The following is a 24,768-nucleotide window of genomic DNA, read 5'->3' as shown; positions in this document are numbered from 1 at the left end:
ACCTTTAACTCTGCTCCTGTGATAACAGGGTAAACATGTTTCCAAACCAAATGATGGGAGAGACCTTTGATTTATGGCAACCTCACAAGTAGTCAGTGCTATCAGCAAGAAAGAACACTTCAGCTCTCTGAAACTATACCTGGATCTTTAGCCCTGTCAAACAAGAGGTATGAACATCTGAGTGGCTAGGAAGATTTGATCCAGTGACACAGTCTGGCCCAACCATTCCTTTCAGGGGCTCTTCCTGAATCCGCGACACTAGTACTGCATACAGCGCTCTCTGCAATTCAGAGGGTGGGGTGCCTGGCAACTCATCTGTAGGCCTAGGAGAGGAAAAGAGATTTGGTTTTCAACTTTGCTTCCTTATTTGTGTTAGAAGTTAAGGCCTGCAAAGCAGTGACATTCAGACTTTACAAAGAGGATAGATATACAACTAAACAATTAAATACTACTAGTCTCTCTCATGGTAATTTTATATTTTTCCACCTACTTGTTTGATTGTGTGCAAGCTCTCCATGCATCTAATTCCTCAGAAAGCTGTTCGATTTTCAAAGGTACAGATACCTCCCGTCTTTTTAAAAGCTGACTGGAAAGGAATGCAAGTAATTAAACTCCAAATTAATCTTAATAATGACTATTTTCTTAGAAGCAAAACATGATAGACAGTAGTAAAGTAAAACTATTTCTGATTGGATATGGAATAACTATGGAAATCAATTGATCCTTCACAATATACACTATATTAAACTTTAGTAGTACTCACACAAGTTATAAAAATATAGCTTTAGATTTAAATTTTATTTTCATTATCCCTATTTACACCTTATTTAATTTGCTGTAATTTTTTTTTTAATTTGAGGCCACTCTATATTTCAAGGCTATATGTATTTTGTCAACTTTACTAAAATTAAGGATCCATTTTGCCTACATATAGCATGTATGGTAAAAATGCAGTTAGAGAAACATGGTTCAATACATACTTTGAGACAATCTTGTTTGAAGAACAATGCAGAAAAAAGTTTCAAAACCCTTAGAGAGGATGCATTTTTTGTGTATCAAAATATACTATAGGGGGCAGTTACTACCTGACCTAATTCAGCCATCTTTCGTTTGTGTTGGGATACCTTAAAAATGTCCTGCTTAAGCATGTAAATTGTCCACTTTAAGTAGGTGAGTGTCCAGTTTAAGGTGGGCTAGAACTAAAAATTGGTGAGTCTTGAAGATACTGGGCAATCCATGAAGAAACTTTGAGTGGTATTGTTCTCTGGTTCTTTACATAATAGGTAATTGAAAGCTTTATAGCCAAAAGCATCACAAAATCAGTCTCAAAGACTGCTTGTTACTAGTCTATCAATACCCATATCAGAACAGCCTTCCTGTAAAAGCTTTCATCTCATCTTGTTATTTCTTTAGGTTCAGAAAATAAAAAAACAAACCCACAACAAATGCTCCTTTTCCCTTTTCCCTTTTCCTAATCCTCTCAACCAAGATCCAGACATGAGGAAGAGCATGTTTTAATTTTTTTGGGATGGGATGTGAAGAAGCGGGGTCAATGTATGGTATATGTAATAATAAGGACTGAGATCCCTCAGAGTTAATGAAAACACAGTCTTACCTTGTATACTCATACAGTGCAGGTACAATGCTATTGTACTGTCTTCTGATAGCAAGTAAAGCACCAATGTAACCACACAAAATCAGCAACTCATTCCGAAATCTACAAATGAACAAATATCAATCACGAAAAGCAACAAGCATTTGGAAAAGTATTAAACAAGCTCATATTCACATTATAATTTTTAAACCAAATTTATCCATCCACCTTTTGTGCAGAATCTATGTTTGCTTATGCTTGCTTTCTGTGTCATGGGCTTGTTATAACTGACTCCATCTGCTTCATATTGATCTCCTTTATTAAATTTTAAATGGCACGTACAACACAATTTTTAAGCACAATCATGTAGAGTTACAAAAACAACATCACTCAGACCTTTTCATATGATAGAACTCTAAATGTAATAAAACTGCCCCAAATATTCGTGTTTCCCTACCTTTCTTCTCCTTTTCAATCTTCACACATATACTTGTGTAGGCACCTAGGGCTGGCTTCAACCATCCATCATAAAGGTGAACCAGAGCTATCCAACTATTTTAGAGTTAATTCTGAGACTGGCAGCCCAACACTCCTTACACTTTGACATAAAAGACCATATGTTTGTGATACCACTTCAGGAAACTGAAACCAGAGCTGATCAAAGTGAAGCTCTTTACACAAGACCACTATTGATTCACACATTGTAAATACTTGTGGTAAATACAGAGAAAAAAGCAGTAAAATTTCCTTTTTTTTTCTTGCTAAACCTTCAAAAATTGGGAGAGTCCATATTCTGTTCTCCAGACTGGAAACAAGCGTGCTTGCTGGATTTTTTTTTTTGTGCCCCTATTCTGTTAAACAAAAAAAATTATACTAACAGGGTGCATCTATATATGTATATATACATATATATATATATATATACAATCTCAAAGATTTCTTTCAGGAAAGTTCCACTTTTCTAAGTCAGGAAAATATACTCACACACTACACTTGGGCAACATTAACTGTTCAGTCCGTATGTAACTTAGAAGATCAAGATATGGAAAGAGTGAATCTAAAGTCCAATCTGAGCCACAAAGTTGTTCTGTTGAAAAATAAAATGAAAAATATCAAATGAGGTAAATTATACAGATGACTTTTGCTTAAAAATTTTTTATCCAAGTACCTACCTTTCACATACTGAATGCCAACAGGGAGAGCCTTTTCAGGTTCTGTGCTTAACAGATAGTACTTTATTGTTTCAAATACATCCCCATCTGCCTGAATTGTCTCTGCCACTTGCATACATTCTTCCACATCAGGAAGATTACACTGGAAAACAAACATTTTGTGAGAAAATTATTGAAATATTCAAATACTTCTCTAAGATGCAGAGAAATACTGATGTTTGCACATAACAGTAAGAAAAATTTCTCTCTGAAGGAGTCATTGAAAGGCATACTTGCATATAATGCACATTAAGAAAGTCATCTAGACCAGAGCAACACTCAAAAAGGTTCCTTAACTTTAATTTAAGCAGTACCAGTTTTCATTGCTAGTGTTTTTATGAAGTTTTTACTACTGTTTAATAAATATGCAGTCTGAGTTGCACCCTAGGGGAGTGCAACCAAAGCAGACCCTCCTGCTGCTGAAGAGGAAAGGGGGCATTTATAGATATTACAGGCATAAGATATAAAACCACTCAGACTATAGAAAGTTGATCTGTGAAAACATGATTAGGCTGCACATCTAGTAGGTTATAAATCATACTGACAGGTAATTCTGAAGATCATAAGCTACTTCAGAAAGTGTGTCAGGGTGCACAAAGTGCACAAAGGATAGAAATAAAAAACTAAATTTATTGTACAATACTGAAAATAAATTCAACAAATATTAATAGAGGCAACAAGGATATGCTACATATATGACTGTAGAGACAAATTAATCCTATGGTTTTATATGGCCTTATATTTTTTTGAAATTAGTAAATAAATCAGTACAAAACCTTATTGGATTCAAGTAAGTTCTTTTACATTGTACCTTTTCATGTAGGTCATTTATTTCTGCTATGCATCCAGGATAAAAAGCACATAGTTTTACTAACTGCAGTTTATTATCAGGAATCATCATAAGAAGATCAACTGCTAAATCCCTGCACAAACAAAAAATGACATGTAGTTACTCTTAATGGTTTGTAGTAGAAGGAAACTATTTTATCTTTTACATTTCTTTTATAAAGAAGAGTTTACTGAAAAATACTATTTCTAGAGAGGTGCAGAAGCAACCTCAGTCTCTAAGACTACTTTTGTTCAATAAATGAGGCTTACTTATTCACCTTATTGGGAAAGTAATTAATTTTCTGTTGCTTTAGTTGGTTGAATTAAACAGCTGTGCAATTCTTAAGCATCAGAATCATCTCAAAGTGAAATGGAAGAATATGTGAGCAGGGATGGGAAAGGACAGTAGGAACCCTCAAATCTGAGAGAAGAAAAGATGATAATGTGGTTCTGCGTCATGAAACCATCCTCAAAATTCCAGGCTTCTAAAGCTTCATGACATCAATGTAGGACATCTCTTGGTACCATCCAGAATGGCTTGGTGCTCATTGAAATAGACATTGGTGACATTGAAATAGAGAGATTATATGGGAAAAGAATGTGATACCTATTTTCATCCTTCTCAAAGGAAAACTGTTTTAGCAAACTGACATTTCTTACATTTTCCTAAACTTTTTACCATTTCTTACTCTATCCTTCACACAACAAACAGCTGAAGGGAACATAATATTTGCAAACTATTTGGAAATTATTCTATTTAAGTTTTAATAACTGGTTATCCTTTGACTTCTATTCATGCAGACATCATTTCCCCTGTGAACCTCAAAACTGACTTGCCCCTGTGTAAGGCAAAAAATCCTACTGATTTCCTCTGGATTTTCCGAATGTTGTCCCGAGCTTAAAAATATTCAAGTAAACTATTATCCAATATTTGCAACTGCTTTCTATCTCACTTTCAAGTATTAATCACAATTAAAAATTTGGGCACTTAGAGAAATTTGAAAAGCTTGTGACTTTATTAAGGGAAAAAATATGCTTAAACTTTCTCCAAGAAAGCAAAATACCTGTATCCGAGTGATGGGAAGCTAAAAGGAAGACATTGAAACAGTATTGAACAAAATTTTGTATTATTTTACAGAGAAAATATTTGATAGAAAATAATTAAGCTACAGCACCAAATCTAAGGGTCGGGGCAATTGACTCAACAACAACAAAAAAGCTTTCTATTTTATACCTAAAGAAACCCATGCTAAAAGGTCTTTAGAAATCTGTGATCTTACTGTGCAACAGCCATTTTTCCAAGTTACAGAAGTATTCTTTCAGAATCTAGGATATTTCCCAAGTTCTACAGTTACTTTCAAGATCACTTACTCATATGTGCTAATTTTCATAAGCAATTTAAATATTTTTAAGTGATTAGAAATTGTCTTGTCAAAAAACTGAAATCCAACATTCATTTGAAAAAAAAATATTCAAAGCAGAACTCATATTATGGCCTACAAATTGTGCTACTTGGAATGATTTTGAAGAATCTGGACTTTTTAAGAATCAAACTGAAAACACTATTGAGTAGAAAGATGAAATTGAGGAGGCTGAGTTTGCATATGTAGAATTCAGTCTCTAAGGTAAAATATTACTAGCTTTTTAAATAGTAGAAAGTTGCTTTTGACAGTAATTAGGTGTCAAATACAAATAAAAATGTGTCCTTAAACACTCACACACTTTTACTCAAGGCTCTAGGTTTGTGCATGAATATTTAGTTTAAAATTATTTTTTGGCTTGATTTCATATTTTAGAGCATTTTTAAAAACAACCAACCAAAACCTAAGAAACGCTCCACCAGAAACTGATTTCTTTATTAACCCATCAGGATCCTTCAGGTATTGCTTTTGCAGTCTACAATAGAGTACTTTGCTACAGTGAAATGTTTGAAACTGATGGATATCCTTAAGCATAACAACCAGTAAAAATAGAAAGGCAACCCTTCTAATATCAGAGACCCTTGAACTTCAGCTTCCCTATCTTGTGAGTGCAGTTAACCAAGGGAATTATGCAGTGGAAAAGTCTTTTTACTAAAAAACTAAGAGATTCGTGAATCTCTGATCTTTTCCTACAGAATATAAAAAATATGCTGCAATGGCTGAAAACCAGAATCCAGGATTGCAGAGTGTTCAGTATAGTGTGTGAAACCCATTGACAAATCCAGATGTATACTTGGGCAATATGCAGTACACATACAATATGCAATATGCAGTAAAATTTAAAATTTTATCATGTTTACTCATGTAGATTTCAGTGTACACATGCTGTAAGTTTACAGAAGCTTTATGGACATAAACATAAATGCCATACCATTATAAGCACTAGTTACAGCCCTGAGAACAGAACAAGCTTTTGTTATGGAACTGGAAAAAATAAACACTGTTTTTTAACTCCATACCCAGTGCTTCCTGTCAGAGGCTACATAAAAATTACCCTTCACAATGAAGGAACTTCAGACACCTTAAAAGCTGCAGATGGAGTTGCCAAAACAACCCTATTAAGACTAGTGCAATGCAACACAATAAACCATTGCAAAATGAAAGCAGCAAGTCACCAGTTTCTTATTTTATCTTTTTCTACAATGCACCATTGTCTAATGAAAGCTAAATGTTCTGTAGAGAGAAGTTCCACTGTATTTCTCTCAGGCTACTTCTAGATACATTAGCAAATACTAACTGTAGAAAAAAACCTGATCCTTAACTGTTAAAGTACACATTTCCTATGAAATGCTAATTACAAACCAGTTATACAGCTGCCAAATATACCTTAGGAAGGTTTTCTGCTTTGTCATTGTTAGATAAACAATAAGAAGTTGTATTCTTCAAAGTAAAACCACCGCAATGAGGAAAAAAATTAACACAGAAGGCTTCCCCTATATGCAAGAGAGGTTACTTCTGCAGAAGTAAATAGTAATCCTCTTTCATCCTTAAATCTTTGCAGGAATCTTGTGCTCCTAATACTAACAGAAGATAATTTCTCAGACTCATAGTTTTATATTTTTCAATCAAGTACTTAAAAATCACTTCACATCCTACTTGAGCTGTTCCTTTTGACTTTTTAACTCAATTCCAGTCGTACTTTTTTTGAAGCATTCTTTTTACTCAGTATAAACTAGGACTTCATAAGCTACCCATTGCCCAAGTAGCTAGGGTTTTTTTTCAGTGGATTTCATACTCTGACAAGGACTCCTCTCTCACTTAAAATGCATACAGAATGTATTTTGAGATTAAAGCAGAATATTTGCATGCCCTGTACTTCAAAGGTCTAATATAGCAATACTTATTCAAAGTAGCAATTTTTATTCTCCCTTCCCGTGGTGGTTTGATCTCTACAGAGTTTCACAATGAAAGACCTTGATTGTTTCGTCAGGGAGAAAAATAAAAAAAATCATCATTGGATTAAAAAATTCTTACCATGTTATTACTGCCATACATTTTCTTGCTAGTAATTCTAGGGCATAATGTGTTGCTTGTGCTGCACTTTCTCCCAAGACAGTACCCACACTGACTGCCAACTCCAGTTCATTTCCACGAATCAGGTTTGCCATCGCAAGCTTGCTCAATGAAAAAATTATATTATTAAAGGACATGAGCAGATCTGGGTATTCATCATGCTGAGTATATGACATTCATTTATGAGACATTTTACCAAAGGACAAAATGTGCAATAATTCAACCCAATTATATGTATTTTGTCTCTCTTGAATGAGTAAATAATTGTGCACCATGTGTTAATGTGTTTTCAAACAATCAAATAAATTTCCCATAGCAGAATCTTCCTTTATTCAACTGAAGAGGTCACATAAATACAACACCTAAAAAGCATGCTTGGAATTCCATCAAATCTTAAGGATGCTAGCATTCAGAGTGCATATTTTCCCCTCTCTTTCAAGGAAAGGAGACCCAAACCCCCAAGAAAATGGGAAGGATTGTCCTGTTACTCTGAGCAATCATAGTTACCGATAGGCATAGCAGAATGTCAAACCCTACGAGACTACACAACAATCGGAAATATGCTGATTTAGAAATATAGAAATATATTAATATTATATGAATTTATTATATTAATATAGAAATATTAACTTATTCTCAATTTCTCTCAGAATAGCTTATTGTGATGAAATTATATTTATTTGTGGGGGATAGAAGAAGAAAAACGTGTTAAGTCGGCAACAATAAAATGCAGATAAAATGAGGAAAATAAACAATTTCTGAAACTACAAGCAAATTAAAAACATAATAAAATATTTCCTGCATGTCAGTTCTATTTTTGTACTGAGGGTGGGGTTCCTATTTACTTCTTCACTTAGACTGTAAATTCTTCAGGGTGAATGATTCTGTAGCACAATAACTTCCAGTATTTTGAGTCACCATGAACAGTAACACTTAGATGCTATATCTATCTAAGGTACTTAAGTATCTTATATTGTCTAATATAACAAGGTATTGTAAATAAAATTCAACATCAACATGCTACCTTCTGTGCATAAGAGAAACCTTGAATTTAATAGAATCAAGGGAATTTTGCTACTAACTTTAATACTATAACTATCTAACTGCATAAATATAAAAAAATCAAATGCCAAATACCATTTTAGAATGTGATACATAAATTTTAAAATGTGTGGAGGTGTAAAAAGAAAGTCAATATTGGATTTTTCATTATTAAAGAAAAAAAATTACCTCTATATTTTCAACAGCCAGGTGACAACATGCTGCAAGCACTGCACAGCCATCCTGGAAATACCAATCTGCCAGTTCTTTACTGACCTTCTGCAGGAGACTGCAAGAACAAAAAATGAATTCTGCAAGGTCACTTTTAGGTTGGAGCGCCTTAGGTCCTAATTTATGTAAAATGCACCACTTAAATTATGTAAAATGCTTCTGTAAAATTTGCTATATTTGTCTCACAGATAATGACACTACTAGCTTGAAACATGCAATCTGTTTGAGCTTCATCCACTACTTATGTTGGTGCCTACTGAGGTGGGTCAGTCTCAAAAAGTTTACACCAGAAGGAAATGTCTCTTCAGATTGACAGAAGAAAAATCAAATTTTTGGATATCCAATCTCTACCTGTAAACTCTGCACCAGTATTTCTCTAATTGCTCAAAAACTGCTCATGTAAATGAAGCAACCACACAGCCTCCAAACTGGTTTTGTTACTACACCTATAACTTGATAATGTAATTCAGTTTTTTGAGCACTGTTCCAGACAAGGAGAGGTGCATATTTGGGGTTTTTTAATGGGCATGGACAACAAGAATCATAGAATCATAAAATGGCTTGTTTTAGAAGAGACCTTAAAGATCATTCTGCTCCAAGCCCCCTGCCATGGAGGGGGGGACTTTTCCTGGACTGGGTTACTCAGAGCCCCATCCAACCTGGCCTTGAGCACTTCCAGGGTTGGAGCATCCTCAGCTATGACAGTGTCTCACCACTCTCACAGTAAAGAATTTTTTCCTAATATCTAATCTAAACCTACTCTCTCAGTTTGATTTTTATTTCACATTATCAGAACCTTCATTGATGACAAACAGCGAAGCTTCAGGAGGAGATTATGAGTAATAACAGGGGATCACAGATACTTGTTAATGCTAAATTTTACTCACCTAAAGTTCTCAGTTAATATGTTATATATTTTAATGCACACGAATGTATCTTAAAATCAAGCAAGTGAAAATGACATTTATAATTATAATACATACATATGAAAAATCCATGTTGTGCCAGGAGGCACAATAGGGAAATTAGTGTAGCATCAGGTAGTTAGTAACTGCTAGTAGTTAGTACTACTAAGTACTAAAAGATGTAAAATTTTGTTGAACTCTACATTGCTGATGCCAAATTAAACCACTGTGCTTTATCTCCCTTAATGACTTTACACTCTGCAGTAAAATGAGGTTTATAGCTATAAACTAGAACAACTTACTCATTATAATCATCTGTATTGTTTCCAGCAGAATTTGAAGTTCCACTTGTTGTGGAGAGTGGTAACATCTGTATATTTCCTTCACAAGCTGCCTGGAAGTGAATACAATACAGATTAATTAATGCAGAATTCAAGCTGAAGATGAAATGGAATTTTCAATACCAATAAAAATAATCTAAGATCTATAAAAAAATTCTAAAGCCCTGTTATAACAAAGAAAATATTTTAATGTTTAAACTAATGAACTTATTCATAGCTAAATCTTAGCCTAGTTTTATCTAGCTATACAAGAATTCTACTGAAGCAAGACACATTACTTTCTATGCATTTGTGCAGGACTTTTCAGCACTTGGATATAATGGACAGTGAAGGCTACAATCTTGATTTTAACATCCCAAGGAGCAAGCAGCTCTGAGGGAAGGATGAATTCCATAGATACTTCTCAGTAGGTATACATGCAAATCTGGAAAGATTTGGCATATAGTAGCTCAAGGTGAACTTTTCCCACAACTTTTCTTTGTATCTGGCAAAAATTAATTTCTAACATTAAATACAAATTGATCAATGCGAGCTAAAATGAAATCAGTCGACAAAGTGGTAGCTGGTAGTTGGTTTGGACTCAGTGATCTCACAGGTCTTTTTTAACCTAATTGATTCTGTGATTTTTTGAAATTCCTTAACATGCTTTAAGATGTAGCTGGGATAACACCATTAAACCTCAGGGCTCAGTTACAAGGGAAGGTAAATCCTGGCATTTTGTTGCTGATTATTATCCTATTAAACCTTTGAGACTAAGACTATTCTATGAATTGTAATATCTCTGCAATACCTCTCTTACATGAAAAAGAATCTTTCCGAAGCTTTAACTTACTCTAAAGTTCAAACATTACAGCTTTTTAAATCTAAGCATGTGTCAAAGTTACATTCTGTACATTATTCAGCTGTTTAGCTAAAACATACTGATGATTTTTCAGTAGAAATTCAAGAGAAATCAAATCCTACATGAAGCTGATGTTAAGGGCAATACTGGCTGTTGAAAATCAGATTCCATTTCAATTGAAATTGAGCACATCAGTGTTTTCATTATGGTCATTTGGCTGCAGTTTAGAAAAATCAGTCTTTAATTCTGTAAACGCGAGATACTTCCTTCTTATGATTTCTGTATACAAACTGTTCAATACCACATACAAATAAAGACTAAGCCATCATTATTCAGCATTTTGCCTTTTAAATATGCATGTCATATGCTGAATTACAAGCTAAAAGATAAATATCTCCCACACTGATATATATGTAGTAATACCTGTGCAACAAGTAGAGCCTCTTTAAGCTGACCTCTTGAAGTAAAGAAAGAAACCAGTTTCTTCACATCTCCAATAGCTATACAGTATGGGATGACATCATCATTTTCTTCCTGAATTAACTGATCAGCTCTCCTAATTAAAAAAATGAATAAAAAAACATGAAAGATCTATGTATGTGAACAATCACCAAACTTATCTATATGGTGTAGGTATTAGGTGAAGCCGAATAAAGTTCACTGAAACTCATCTGCTTTTCCAGACTTACAAACTGTGAACAGTGCACTAAAGAGTTTATAAAGTTGTAATTTATGTTCTTTGATTCTTGTACATAGAGTTGTAGCTGAAATCCTCTGCAGTTCAATCCCAAAGTTTACTGAACGAAAAGCAACATCACTAGAATGCTATAAAAACAGACAAGTATATCTGGTAATTGTATCCATCCTTCCTACTTGTCTGTGTCCTTTTATGGACTGAAGCTACAATTTGCCATTTTAATTAACTTACCTTTGCATTAACTTCCTCCAATATTTCATTGATACACCAGGTGCAACTGAGAGAGCTTTGTCCCACTAGAAGAAAGCAGCAATACATTTAACTTGATAATTTCCATTTGAGAAACAGTCATATTTTAAACTACTGTAATTTTCCTTCCATTAAAAATAAGTTTGTCAAGAGTTACATAAAGAATGAGTTATGCTTTGGACTTGTTAAAATTAAGTGGAACAAGATTGCTCTTTTGGGGACTTGTGACCCATTCATTGCCTCCCCATCTTTGCTCGGGTAGCTTGTTTCAGAAATCTTAATTTTTTTTATTCTTCAATCGTTCTTAGTTCTTATATTTTACCTCTCCAAGTTCTACCATTAGCTCACAATATCGCTGAATTTGTCCTAATCTTAAATGTATTTCTGCAGCTTCTTTGAGTCTTTCCTCTTTGCTTGGTGCACCAATACCACCTCCAAACTTAGACATCTTTACTGTTGTCAGTTCTTGTGCCTTGGACTGAGGGAGAGAAAAAAAAAAAAAAAAAAATTAAGAAGTTTTCTGTGATGAAAACAAGTTTTCTTAAGAATGGACTACTGCCAAATATTACAGTGGAATATAAAGGATATAATTTAAGAAAAAAATTCTTTAGAGAAAAAGCTAATTGGAAGAGATTTCAATGGGACTTCAGTGAACTATGTTTATGTTGTTAAAGTGTTACTAAATGTGTTTGTTGTACATACACATTTTCCTTGATTATCTTCCTATAATAACTTAAATTTTTTAATTCACATTTATAGATGGGATGTCCCTCATAAAAATCTTGATATTTTGAAACTTAAAAAAAATTTGTGAACGCAAAGCATACAGAGCTGAAAATGGTACATATTACCATTATAATGATGTCCACATAAAGAAATAACCAAGACAGCAGGCTTAACTTGTAGACAACAGGCTCGGTGGTCTGACCTGTCATGCCCTATTAACCTTACTGCCATGAAATTATTTATATTCCCAACTACTGCAATTTTTATATTAGTTGGCAAGATAAGGCTAAATTTCTTCATCTGGCAGAGTCTAAGAAACAAGCTGCAACAGAATTATATACATGAAAAAAATAAAAAGAAGCGAAGGGAGATTCCATTTCAAGAATTCTCAGTTGAATTCTATTATCAACGCACACTGATGGCATTTGGCTATTCATGACTTTGCAATACCATAATGGAAGTTGGAGTACAAATTTTGAATATTCTTCACCAAAGTAAACTGCCACATAGACCAATGGCTGATCCCAAGGATCTGTTTTTTTCAAAAAGCATACTTTTTTTTTTCCCTCAGCACCTCTACATTTTTTATTATTTCCATGCTAGTCTCCACTGCATCCTCTCTGTTTCCTAATGACAGAAAAAAACAGAGTTGCTCTACATCCTTATTTCATCCTGAAGTGTGTAGGTGCTGCAGTGCCATTATTTAGTTTCCTAAGGAAAAGAGAGTATTAACAGTCCTTAACAATCAGTCAGCTTTACCCTATCCAATACTTTCTCCTAAAGCTCTCTAACAAGATTCTGAGTCAGCATGAAGGGGAAAAAATGCTTTTAAATTAATGTGAACACTTAATCCAGGGCCACAGAATGACCAGCAATCACTGTAGTTACTCTAGGCCACCAGAGTTATAAATGCATGAAATCATGTTGCAGGGATAAACAGACTGCTGGCACTGCACAAGATTTAATGTCTTCCCAGGCTAACTGGCTGAGAAAACTCTTTTTTTGGACACATGGACACACAAACAGAGCTTCATAGGATTAGCAGAACAGCTGGTATTATTACACTGAACAACACTAATAACCTTTAATCACTGGAGAGTCATAAGGAACATAGGACACTCTTAAAGAGCCTGTGATTTCAAAAGAGACAGCATGTAACAGCAAACAACAGGTGATACCTGGCAAGTATTAGTCCTGGGGCTGGCAAGTGCATTCCCTGATCCATACCAGTAGATCATCTTTCCTCTATTTATAATCCAGTCATTAGAGTATGGAATTCTTTAGTACTCCTAAGAACTTCCTAACAGAATCATGAATCTGCATATTCTACAGAAACTGTGTATCTGGTTTCATATTCATATATGCAGCTACTAATAAATGTATGGCCTAGCACTTGAATTTCCTATTCTCATCCAAGTCACTCTTAAGCTGCATATCTGTATTAATGACAGGTTCTTGCCATTCCTTCTTCCAAGAGCTACAGAACATATTTCTGCTGACTCTCCCTCATTTCCAGGCATGAATTCCCCTGAATGTACATCTGAATGTAGTTGCACACTTCATGTTTACACAAGGAAATAATTTGACTTTACTGAACATAAAAGTATGGTGTATATAATAGGTAAGACAAACTCGCTTCATAACTGAAACTGTAATGATGATTGATTTGCAATTTCTTTTAATTTTTTTGAAAAATGTTTTTCTAATTAATAACTGTAACAGTATTTTAACACTGACTAGGTGCAAAGTAACACAAACTAAGCTAGATATTATTGTAACAGACTAGGATTGCAGGGAAGAAGGGGTATGGCACAAATATCTTTGGACATGAAGTTGTGGCCTTTTGTAAAACATTGAACTTTAGTTATTTTTAAATAGTGAAATACAACATGGACTAACAACCATTTTCACATATTTTTTGTGCTTCACTTACCAGTCTAAATCTAATGAGGTGTTTCATATGCATAATTCCTTTGCAGTAGTTTTGTGGAAGCAAACTGTCATCCTGTCCTTTTATTACAGCAACCAAGTCCCATAAATTTTTGCTGCCTCCTGGAGGCTAAAATTGTTAGGGAAGATGAGTTTTATTACAATTATGTTCAAGAGAGAAATTTGAACTTATAAAGACATTGGAAAACATTTGTCAGTCAACTCCAAGAAATATAACTTCAGATAATTTCAATATTAGAACCTTCATTATGAAAACACAAATTAGTTCAAGATACTACAAGTCCTTCAGTCTTCTGAAGGTTGCAAAGATACAGTGAGATCCATGACTTTATTTGGTTATATGTGAACAAAGCTGAGGGCTTGCCATTACAGTTTTGCCTTTTGTTCTTGAAGAAATAGAAGCTATCTTGTGTCTGTTGCTGGTACAAACCAACAGTCAGTTGATGGCATGCAGGAGCTGCCCCAGGAATTGTTTACCTCTTTCTGTAAAGCAAAGGCATGGGCCAGCTTCAAGGCTTGACTGCCACAACCTGTTTTACTATCTTAATAATAAATCTTAAAATAGACACATATAGTATAATGGTATATACACAAAATATTATTTTTTAAAAATAAAAAAAATTAAGCATTTCTATTGGTCTACTCTTTGAATCAATCTTTCTGTAGAAACAGGACAACAGTTTAACATTTAATGAAGTCTAGAAGTGAGTGAGTATCCAAAAGCTTAAGAAAATCATTAAACCTTAGACCTAAAGAAGCTTTACTAAGAATAACAAGATCACAAGTTTAGAAGTCCAATTATTTCTCAGCTGGTAAAAAGCATAAAATTCTAATCAGGAAACTTCTCCCTCCACTCAAAAAAAGCTCAAAAAAAAACCCAAACAAACAAACAAAAAAGCCAACCAAAAAAAAAAGGAAAAAAACCCAAACAACGATCTCCCCTACTCTCTCTTTTTTTTATTCACTAAAACTCTTATTAGACTCCTTGTAGCTTACCACAATACCTCATTTTCTGGACTCAAACAGCACTGAGCATACCTGATCAAAAAAACCTTTGCTTCTTGTAAGATTCTAGTATTTGTAAAACAATTTTACTCTCAAATCAACATGGGAAATCAAAATGTATATCTTTGGTAAAACAAGGAATTCCATGAATATATTTTCAACAAAGAGAAAATGTCCAAGTTTAAAATTGAGAAAGATTGTTTCATAATTTATAAATTATACAGCCTCAGCTTAGAACTCAAACCAAATATTTTGGATGAACTAGGTCTTTTTAGATCAGTGTTTTGACTTAAATTACAACAGTGTTGGACACAAGCTCCAATATTAGCAGAACCTGTAGTTTCAAGTCCTTTTGTCCTTGTTCTATCTCAAGTGCAGTTCCTATTCAGGTAAGAACTCACAGGAACCCATATTTTAAATTATTTGCACTGAGAGGGCAGCAGTTTATAGAAAATATTACTGTGCAATGGAGAAAAGGCAATAGATGGATACTGAGGCATGGGTCATCTGGATCTACAGAGCCTAAAATATAAAGAGCAGTTTGGGCACAGACACTTGGACAGTTCAAATCTTATCAGTAATGAGGGTGTTCTTTTGATTAATTAAATGATGAATTAAAAATTTTAAAACTCTAATGCAGTTTGATTAAACACATAATTTAATTTTCTTCAAGAGCAAATTGCTGTCAAATTAACCTTTCTTAGAGAAAATCATATTATTTCACTAATTTAACTTTGCAAAAAGCTAGTTTGTTTTTCACAAAGCTAAATTAGGGAAATTTATTTTTCACAACTGACAAACAATTCAATCATGGATATTTTTATTTGCTAATCCGTTAAGAAATGAACTGATTCCTGCCTATTTTCTAAGCTCTCTTCAAGAAAGAGAGGAAAAAAATGGTAGAGAAAAAAGAAATCTCCATTTTGGATGTTGACTTCAGAAAAGAAAGTCATGCATATTGACAACATCCCTAAGTTTGCAGAATACTTACTGAAAAAAATTCTGAAAACCACCTTAGTTTTTTTCCTTGAGGATTTCCTGACAATTTTTCCAATTCTTGTTTAATTTCCCTGGATACTTTACCACACAGCAAAGGAGAAGCTCCAGACTCCACAGCGCGATCTAACACACACAAAGATTTATAGATAAAATTAAAATAAAAAACAACCAAAGGAATAGCAATATTAACATAAAGAAAATGGAAACAATGGTTTATACAATTTTTTTACCTGTATTGCCAACAATATCGTCCCAACATCTGTCTGTTATGATATTTATTTGTAGAGGGTTTATAAGAGGTGTCAGTGACCAGAGTCTCACAGTGGAATCACGAGAGCAGGATGCCATAGTAAATGGACGACTAGGATGACACGTTAATCCTAGGAGAGGAGATATTAAAAATGTAGTAGAATAAGTTTATATAATAACCTCTCTGATTAAATTACTTCACAAATTCCAAAACATATCAGAATGCCTTTCAATACAGCAATAAAACAAAATTTAAAAGATATTACCATATACATCTGCACCATGATCATAAACTGTGTCCAAACATGTTCCATCTCTTGTGTCCCAGACTCGAATTGTATAGTCCCAACTGCCAGATATTAGAAGGTAAGGAATTTCAGGATTCCACATCAGTCCCCGTACTGGAGCTGTATGTCCACTAAGAACATTTATACAAGCATCTTGTGTATAATCCCATATCCGAACAGTACTGAAACAGGATAAAAGAGAACAATCTACATCAGATCACCTACTGAAATATAATTATCTCTCTACTTCAGCAATATTTTGAGCTTCACATTTATCAGAATATTTATTTGCATCACAACAGGGCTCAAAGAGCTGTAGTGAAAGGGGCTAAATCTGGCTAGCTACTGGTCACCAGCAATTCTAGGACCAGTCCTGTTCAATGTATTTTATTGTCAAGAACTTTGCTATCAAGTTGTCTCCTGTCATGAATAATACACTATGGACTAATAGATTTTGCTTCAAGCATAAACCTTTAATGAATGATAATGCGAAGCCAACAGAAGTCAATACTCCAAACTTTACAAAATATCCTTTACAAAAATATCTTGTAGGGAAGATCTGCAGGGCAGGGGCTTAGAATCATAGAAAAATGCTTCCTCCTGCTTACCATGGACTGATATATTCTCCCTCAAAAGCAATGGCATCAAACAAAAAGACAGAAGTATCCAGTACTCATTAAAATTCTCTACAGATTCTACTTACACATACTTTTGAAAAATATCAAACAAGAGCAGGTTTTGCACCTATTTCTTCAGATGTAATGTAAAGATGTGGTATCCTCCATGCGCTATTCCTTGCAGTAACAGTATCAGGCACTGACCCTATTGTTGGGAAAGCATTTGGAATCTTGCACTAGTACAGCAGTTGTGACAATTTTAGATAATGATCCTGCTGCCCAAATAATATATAAAGCTAAGAGCAAAACTGAAACCTGGATCCGAACCATGCAAAGATTTAGATTATTAAGTGTCGACAACAGCATTACAAATAAAGATGCAAGTTTCTTCTATAGTCCTGCTTGAGGTTTATGCTTTCTAATAGTTCAGAAATACTCACCCATCATCAGAGCCACTACAGAGGATTCCTTCTCTGAGAGGAGACCACCGTACATGAAATACCTTTGCAGTATGCCCACTGAAAACTTTCAGTGGTTGATCAGAGCTGGTTGCCAAGTAGTAAACACGAACGTTTTTATCCTCACAACCAGTAGCTATCATATCTCTGCAAAAGAAAAACAGCAAAATCCCTGATCAGAGAGATGATGAATGTTTTTTCAAATTTAAAAAAAATATTATGTGCAATATGTGACTATTTTTTTTTAAACATTTTTCTTCTCCTTCATCTCTTCAAGATGTAGCTATTGATAATCCAATTGAAAAAACTAAATGAGACAAAACCTGATAAAGATCCATTGGTTGCAATGGGGAATATATTTGTGCTAGTCTGATTATGCAACAAAAAACTATTATTAAATTTAATTACTATAGATATATATTTTTTTTTTTTTTCTTTTTACTAGAAGTTCTTGTGTCATTATCAGGAATTCTCTGCAAACTTTACATATAATCACAATGTATTTAGTTGTCTGCTACATCTTCACCTTTGCAGTCATTACAAGGACACCAATCTAAACTCCTTTTTCCTGGTATTGAATGTCTGCTTTTTTGCCCTCCATCATATATTCAGCTATATAATTTTTTTTTCTCTCATCAATATGAAACAATCCTCCTTTGAAAATTAAGAAAGTTCATGATGATCAATTAAACGTACTACTGGGAAGAGAGAGCTGCTATAGGTCTATCCTTCTTTGGAACAGATAATTTTGGTGTTTTACTATCACAGTGAATATCATATTCTAGATAACTTTGTGTTACTTTACTGGTAATCAATTTAAATAGTAAATATTGACAATTTTTTGGGTTAATTTTTACTTACTTGTTGTTTTGACTCCAATCACAGCCAAAGACTGCAGCTGGATGCTTGTACTTGTGAAGAATATTGCCATCAATGGTTCGAATAATACTGAAACCAATTACAATGTGATATTATAAGGAAAAATACATTCTGGTAGGCTATCCAAAATTAACCTTTATTCTGTGCAAATAAGCCAGAAAGCAAAAACATATACACAAAGAATAGGAGAAACAGCCACATCTAACTTGATTTCAGTATCTATGTTTCTTCAGAGGGGCTTTAAAGATGTTCACTGTGCTACATCTTTCTTGAAAGGATCCTCATAGCCCAGAATCAAAGTTGTAGTCATGGCTTTAAGGTAGAAATAGATCTTTATGAATTAAAAAGAAAGTTGATTGTTTTCTAAAATTTCTGCCCATTATATTTGAGCTGGAATGATGCAGGTAGCAGAGGAAACAAAAGAAGAAGGATTTTTAAAATGTGCTGAAACACAATATATGCAAAATTGGTTTCAGTGGACGTTCATGTGTTTTTAGAAATGAGGTCTTATACTCCTGTGATAGTGCATTTGTAATTATTTTATTCTAAAATAGTACTTTTTAATCCTTGAAATAACAAACTAAAAAAATTAAAATTTAGACAAGTGAAGTTGGATGGCTTTTGAAAATGTCCTCTACAGATAAGAAACCTAGAAGTATGTTCTTGTCCAAATAAAATCAGTATTTAGTTTCACTATCAGTGTGTTTAGACACTATTCCTTTTGAAAATATTTCCTTTATTTTTTTCTTAAAATCATGAAAAAAATACCCTAACAAGCACAGAAGACTAATATAATTTAAGTTTTGTCCACTAAGAAAAAATTTTAAATTAATTACTGGGAGCACTGTCAAAATTTATGGACTTGAGAAGTGCATTTAGCAATTTTTTTTCTTCCAATAACACTCACCAAAATCCATCACTGCTGCAGGTTGCTATTCTTTTGGAATCTTTATGACTCCAGGCAATGCAGAAGATTCCATTCTTTCCATGCTTCAAAAAATGCAAAATACCTATCAATAAGAAATAATTCACCCCTTTTTCTCTCATCTATTGACTCATCTTTTTTTACTCTGTTCTCCTATGGGCTTCAGCCCTTTTCTCCCAGTACAGTATACTGTACAAACCACTTTATAATGAGTGCCCAATATGAGCTGACCATCCAAGTCCAAAACATGGGGACTATGGAGATGGGTAGTAAAACTATAGCCTCTAGGATCCAAGAGACAAAACCTGATCAAGCTGAAGAATGAGCAATCCATTACTATATAAACCCATAGCTTACATAAAGAACACTGTGGACAATCAAGAGGGACCTTTGGATCTTAGGATGAGTGCTCAAGGGATGTGAAGCACAAGTTGTGTTCTCTTCTGTCCTGCCAGTTGCAGGGAATGATGTGGCAAGAAACAGGAGGGTCATGCAGATGAACAACTGGATTTGATACTGGTCTTACCAGCACAATTTTGGGGGTTTTGATCATGGGTCAGTTTATATAACACCAACCCTATCAGCAACAAACAGGGTCCAGCTGTCTCAAAGGGGAAAAAGGATCTTAGTTCAGGAGATCATAGGGCTCATTGCAAAAGCTTTAAACTAGTTTGGAAAGAGGTCAGGGCCAGGCTTGCCAGAAAGAATGTGCAGGGAAAAAGAGAACAATAGAAACCACTCTAGTACCATAAGGAGGTTTAAGAGGCAGTACCTGAAGCAAGCACAAGCAGCCAAAGACGTAATCACTAGACAGGACTATGAGGCATCCCTTTGCACCTCCACTGGGATATGAACACCATCAAATACTTCTATAAGCTGCCTGTACCCAGAGATCTGTGTGTAGTCACAGGCCTTTGACTGCACAGTGATTACAGAGATTCAGTGGGATAGCTGACACAACTGGAATGTTGCCATGAAAGGCTACACACTGTTTAGCAAAGACAGGACAGGAAGTCACATTGGTGGAATTTCCCCCTGTGTGAGGCAACACTTAGGATGTATCAGGCTCTCTCATGGGGTAGATGATGGGCAAGTGGAGACCTTATGGTTTGGATAAAACACACTGTTGTAGGTGTTTGCTATAGGCTGCCTCATAGGTAAAAAGAAGTGGATGAAGCCTTCTATAGCCAGCTAGAAGCAGCCCCAGAGTCACAGGCACTGATTCGTGTGGTGCACTTTAACTACCCTGACATCTGCTGCAGAAGCAACACAGTGAAGCACAAACAGTCCAAGAGGTTCCTGGAAAGTGTTAATGACAACTTCCTGTCACAGGTAGTGGAGGATCCCACAAGGAACATTGTGCTACTTGAACCTCACACTAACAAACAGGGAAAGCCTTGTGGGAGATGTGAAGGCTGGGGACAACCTTGGCTGTAGTGACCATTGAGACTGTGGAGTTCAGTATCAGGCAAGGTGGAAGCAGGGCAGCATTTAAGATGCAACCATGGACTTCAGCAGAGCTACCTTTAGTCTCTTCAGGGACTTTCTTTGAACAGTTCCATGGGAACATGCCTTGCAGGGAAAAAGGGTCCAAGGGAACCAGTTGATATTCAAGGATCACTTCCTCCAGGCTCAAGAACAATGCACTCTGATGAGCAAGAAATTGGGAAAAGGGAGCAAGAGATCTTCATTACTTAAGTGCAGATATGAAATGCACAGGAGATAGAAGCAAGATCAGTCCACTTGGAATTATTATAGAGAGGTTAGTAGAAATGAGATAAGGAAGACAAAGGCTCATCTGGAATTAAATCTGGCCAAGAATGTCAAGGACAAGTAGTGTTTCTTCAACTCCATTAGTAACAAAAGGAAAACCAAGGATGATTTAGGCCCATTACTAAATGGAAGGGGGACCCTGGTAACAGAGGATGCAGAGAAGGCAGAGTTACCGAACACCTTCTTTACAACTGTCTTCACTGACAAAACCAGCTCTTGGGAATCTCTGACTCAAGGGACCAGCATAGAAGAATGTTGGAAGGAAAACTTTCCCTTGATAAAGAAGGACTGGGTTTGAGAATACACAGGCAAACACAGGTCCATGGGTCCTGAAAGGATGCATCCACAAATGCTGAAAGAGTTCTAGTTATCACCCCAGTGAAGCTGCTCATGTCATCTTTGAAAGGTCATGGCAATCAGAAGAGATGTCTGAGGTGAGGACTGTAAGAAAGCAAATGTCACTCTAGTCTTCAAAAAGAAAGAGAAGGACTCAGGGAACTACCAGTCAATTAGCTTCACCTCAATTGCTGTAAAGGCAATGGAGTGCTTCATTCTGGAGGCCAGCTCTATCCACATAGATGACAAGAAGGTGATCACGAGTAGTCAGCATGGATTCACTAAAGGTGAGTCACATTTGACCAACCTGATTGCCTTCTGTGATAACACAACTACCTGGATGGATGAGGGGAAGCAGTGGGTATTGCCCACTTGGACTTCAGCAAGAATTTCTACACTGTCTCTCACTGTCTCTATCATAGTCAAATTCAGGAAGTGTGGATTGGATGAATGGACAGTGCGGTGGATTGAGAACTGGCTGAACAGCAGATCCCAGAGGGCTGTAATCAGTGGCACAGGGTCTAGCTGGAGGACTATCACTAGAGGTGTCCCCCAAGATTCAATACTGGGCCCAGAATTGTTTAGCTTCTCCATCAATGACTTGATGAAGGGGCAGATGCCTCCTCAGCAAGCTGACTGATGACACAAAGCTGGGAGGAGTGGCCAATGCCCCAGAGGGCTGTGCAGCCCTTCAGAGGGACCTCAAGAGGTTGGAGAGGTGGGCAGAGAGGAACCAGCTGAAATTCAGCAAAAGCAACTGCAGGGTCCTGCAGCTGGGGAGGCACCTGACAGGCTGGGGCTGATCTGCTGGAAAGCAGCTTGTGGAACAGGACATGGGGATCCTGGTGGACACCAAGCTGTCCATGAGCCAGCAGTGTGACCTTGTGGCCAAGAGGCCAAGGGTGACCTGGGGTGCTTTAGGAAGAACATTCTAGCAGATCAACGAATGTGATCCTGCCCTTCTACTCTGCCCTGGTGAGGACACAGCTGGAGTGCTGTGCCCAGTTCTGTCTTCCTCAGAACAAGAAAGACATGGAACTTGTGAGGAGGGTCCAATAGGAAGCGACAAAAATTATTTCTCTTACAAGAAAAGGTTGAGAGATCTGGGCCTATTCAGTCTTGAGAAGGGACAACTGAGAGGTGACCATCAATGTCTGTCAGTATCTGAAGGGAGGTTGCCAAGAGGATGGAGCCAGGCTCTGCTCAGTGGTGCTGAGCAATAGGACAAGAGGCAGTGAGCAGAAACTGATGAACAGGATGCTCCACCTGAACATAAGGAAGAACTTCCCTATTGTGTAAATGACCGAGCACTGGAACAGATTGTCCTGAGAGCTTTGGGAGCCTCCCTCTCTGAAGATATTCCAGAACCATCTGGATGCAGTCCTGTGCAAAATGTTCTAGGATGACCCTGCTTGAGTTGGGAGGTTAGACCAGATGACCCACTGTGATCCCTTCCAACCTTAATCATTCAGTGATTCTGACTAAAGGGCAGTTACTTGTTGGAATAATGAAGTTAGTGGGCATGAAAAATTGTGGTATGAAAAAACTTGATTGGGAAAAGTATCAGGACCAGTATTACAGAAAAGATGTTTGCTAGCACAAATGCAAATATCAATATTAGACTGCCAGAACTCCTGAAAGTAGGTATATTTGTTTTGTGCTCGTGCCTCTCCTCACTCCCCCACCTCTCTTCTTAAAGAGCATCCCTTGTACATTGATGCAGATCCTCTACTTAAATAATTATGTCTGAAAATCACAGCTATATAATAGTAAAACACAAAACAACATAAAATACTACAGCATAGTATTACACAACTCCTTCTCCCAGTAAAAACTATACTACTATTTCAGGATTTAAAAATGCCTGGATAAATTTCAGATAATACAAGGCAAGCCACTAAATGAGTCATACTGTTTAGTATGCTGCAGAATGGAGCTTTATTCATCTAGACTGCAAGTACTGAAAGTTTTTTCTGGCCCTTTTGTTTGAAAATACAGAACACAATTTTCATTTTGATGCTGAGTCTGTATGTCCGTATATGATTACACAGTTAAGGAATCAGCTATGCTTTTGCCATGTATCCCTACAGAAGCAGTTTTAAGATAATGGAGTCCATCTGGTGCTTCACCACTCTCATATCACAAATGTAGTCTGAGGAAGCAAAAATAGTTCTGCCACACAGGTAAACTGGCACCTACATAACTCCATATATTTTAATACTATAGCACCTTTTAAAAACATATGTACTTCCGCCATCTCTGTTTATGGACACTAGATTCACATAGACAAAAAAAGTAATCTCATCTTACCTCACTGAATCTGGTTATCATTTTGCCTTTTCGAACATCCCAGATAAAGCCACCATTTTTGGATGTACCACCCGCTATGCAGTTCAGATTTCCTTTAAAGAAAGATGTTCGCAAAATATTACAATAATCAGAAAATCACAATATTCTTTGATAGTGGTCCTACTTTAAATTGAAGAAATGTAATGTGAACATAAGACATCAATTGTACATGAACATGAGTTTTCCATAGTTTTAGGCCAGCATTTGCTACTAAGTCATAAACATCAATATCAGGGAAAGCCTGACTTGTTTTTTTCTACATTCCTGTTTAGACAAATGGTCAAATAAAAATTGTATTGCTGTAAAAAGTAACTTAATGCCTGCTGAAAGTCTTACAAGTAAGAAATTAATGATCACGATGCATATGACTCAAAGTGAAAGAGAGGTAACCTCAATGTTTCAAGCTAAAAGTTGTAGCAACTAGAGCATAAAGTTCCCTATATATAAACACAAATCATAAAAATGAGAGAGAATATCTAACAGCATTTTGTTTTCTTAATCTTGCACCACAGCTGCACCTAAGACCATCGAGAATGTACCTGAATCTGTAACCACACTCTACAGGGTGGACAATCTGATTACAAAAGTCCACAGTGAGAACATGAAAATTCAATTCAGGTCTAATTCAAAAGTCACCAAATTCTCCTCACCACAGTGATTCCCTATCCTAATATAGCTATGTTTTTCATAAATAGATTTATAGGAAAGTTTTGACTGTTATTTTATTCCAGGTTTCAGAGGCAGAAAATACAATCTATGCAGGAGGAGTCTAGCATGGTAAAT

General features: G+C 35.7%; 1 protein-coding gene across 1 annotated transcript in view; it reads right to left on the bottom strand.

Moving 5' to 3' along the window:
• WDR17 (WD repeat domain 17) overlaps window positions 1-24,768 on the bottom strand; it is a 49,202-nt gene that overhangs the window by 6,060 nt on the left and 18,374 nt on the right. Inside the window, exons 9-29 of the mRNA XM_056491000.1 lie at window positions 23,947-24,038; window positions 19,510-19,592; window positions 18,585-18,671; window positions 17,706-17,870; window positions 16,628-16,830; window positions 16,343-16,492; window positions 16,105-16,235; window positions 14,092-14,217; window positions 11,755-11,910; window positions 11,415-11,479; window positions 10,910-11,042; window positions 9,607-9,698; window positions 8,358-8,457; window positions 7,089-7,228; window positions 4,698-4,718; window positions 3,617-3,728; window positions 2,767-2,908; window positions 2,579-2,681; window positions 1,616-1,717; window positions 491-586; window positions 140-323 (exon numbers count right to left, since the gene is read on the bottom strand). Of these exons, the coding sequence (XP_056346975.1) occupies window positions 140-323; window positions 491-586; window positions 1,616-1,717; window positions 2,579-2,681; window positions 2,767-2,908; window positions 3,617-3,728; window positions 4,698-4,718; window positions 7,089-7,228; window positions 8,358-8,457; window positions 9,607-9,698; window positions 10,910-11,042; window positions 11,415-11,479; window positions 11,755-11,910; window positions 14,092-14,217; window positions 16,105-16,235; window positions 16,343-16,492; window positions 16,628-16,830; window positions 17,706-17,870; window positions 18,585-18,671; window positions 19,510-19,592; window positions 23,947-24,038 (2,483 nt within the window). The remainder of the gene's footprint in view (window positions 1-139; window positions 324-490; window positions 587-1,615; window positions 1,718-2,578; window positions 2,682-2,766; window positions 2,909-3,616; window positions 3,729-4,697; window positions 4,719-7,088; window positions 7,229-8,357; window positions 8,458-9,606; window positions 9,699-10,909; window positions 11,043-11,414; window positions 11,480-11,754; window positions 11,911-14,091; window positions 14,218-16,104; window positions 16,236-16,342; window positions 16,493-16,627; window positions 16,831-17,705; window positions 17,871-18,584; window positions 18,672-19,509; window positions 19,593-23,946; window positions 24,039-24,768) is intronic.

The sequence above is a fragment of the Oenanthe melanoleuca genome, chromosome 4 (genome assembly GCF_029582105.1).
Source record: "Oenanthe melanoleuca isolate GR-GAL-2019-014 chromosome 4, OMel1.0, whole genome shotgun sequence".
NCBI classification, from domain to species: Eukaryota; Metazoa; Chordata; class Aves; order Passeriformes; family Muscicapidae; genus Oenanthe; species Oenanthe melanoleuca.
Note: the sequence above shows the minus strand (reverse complement) of the source record. Positions and strands in the feature narration are given on the sequence as shown.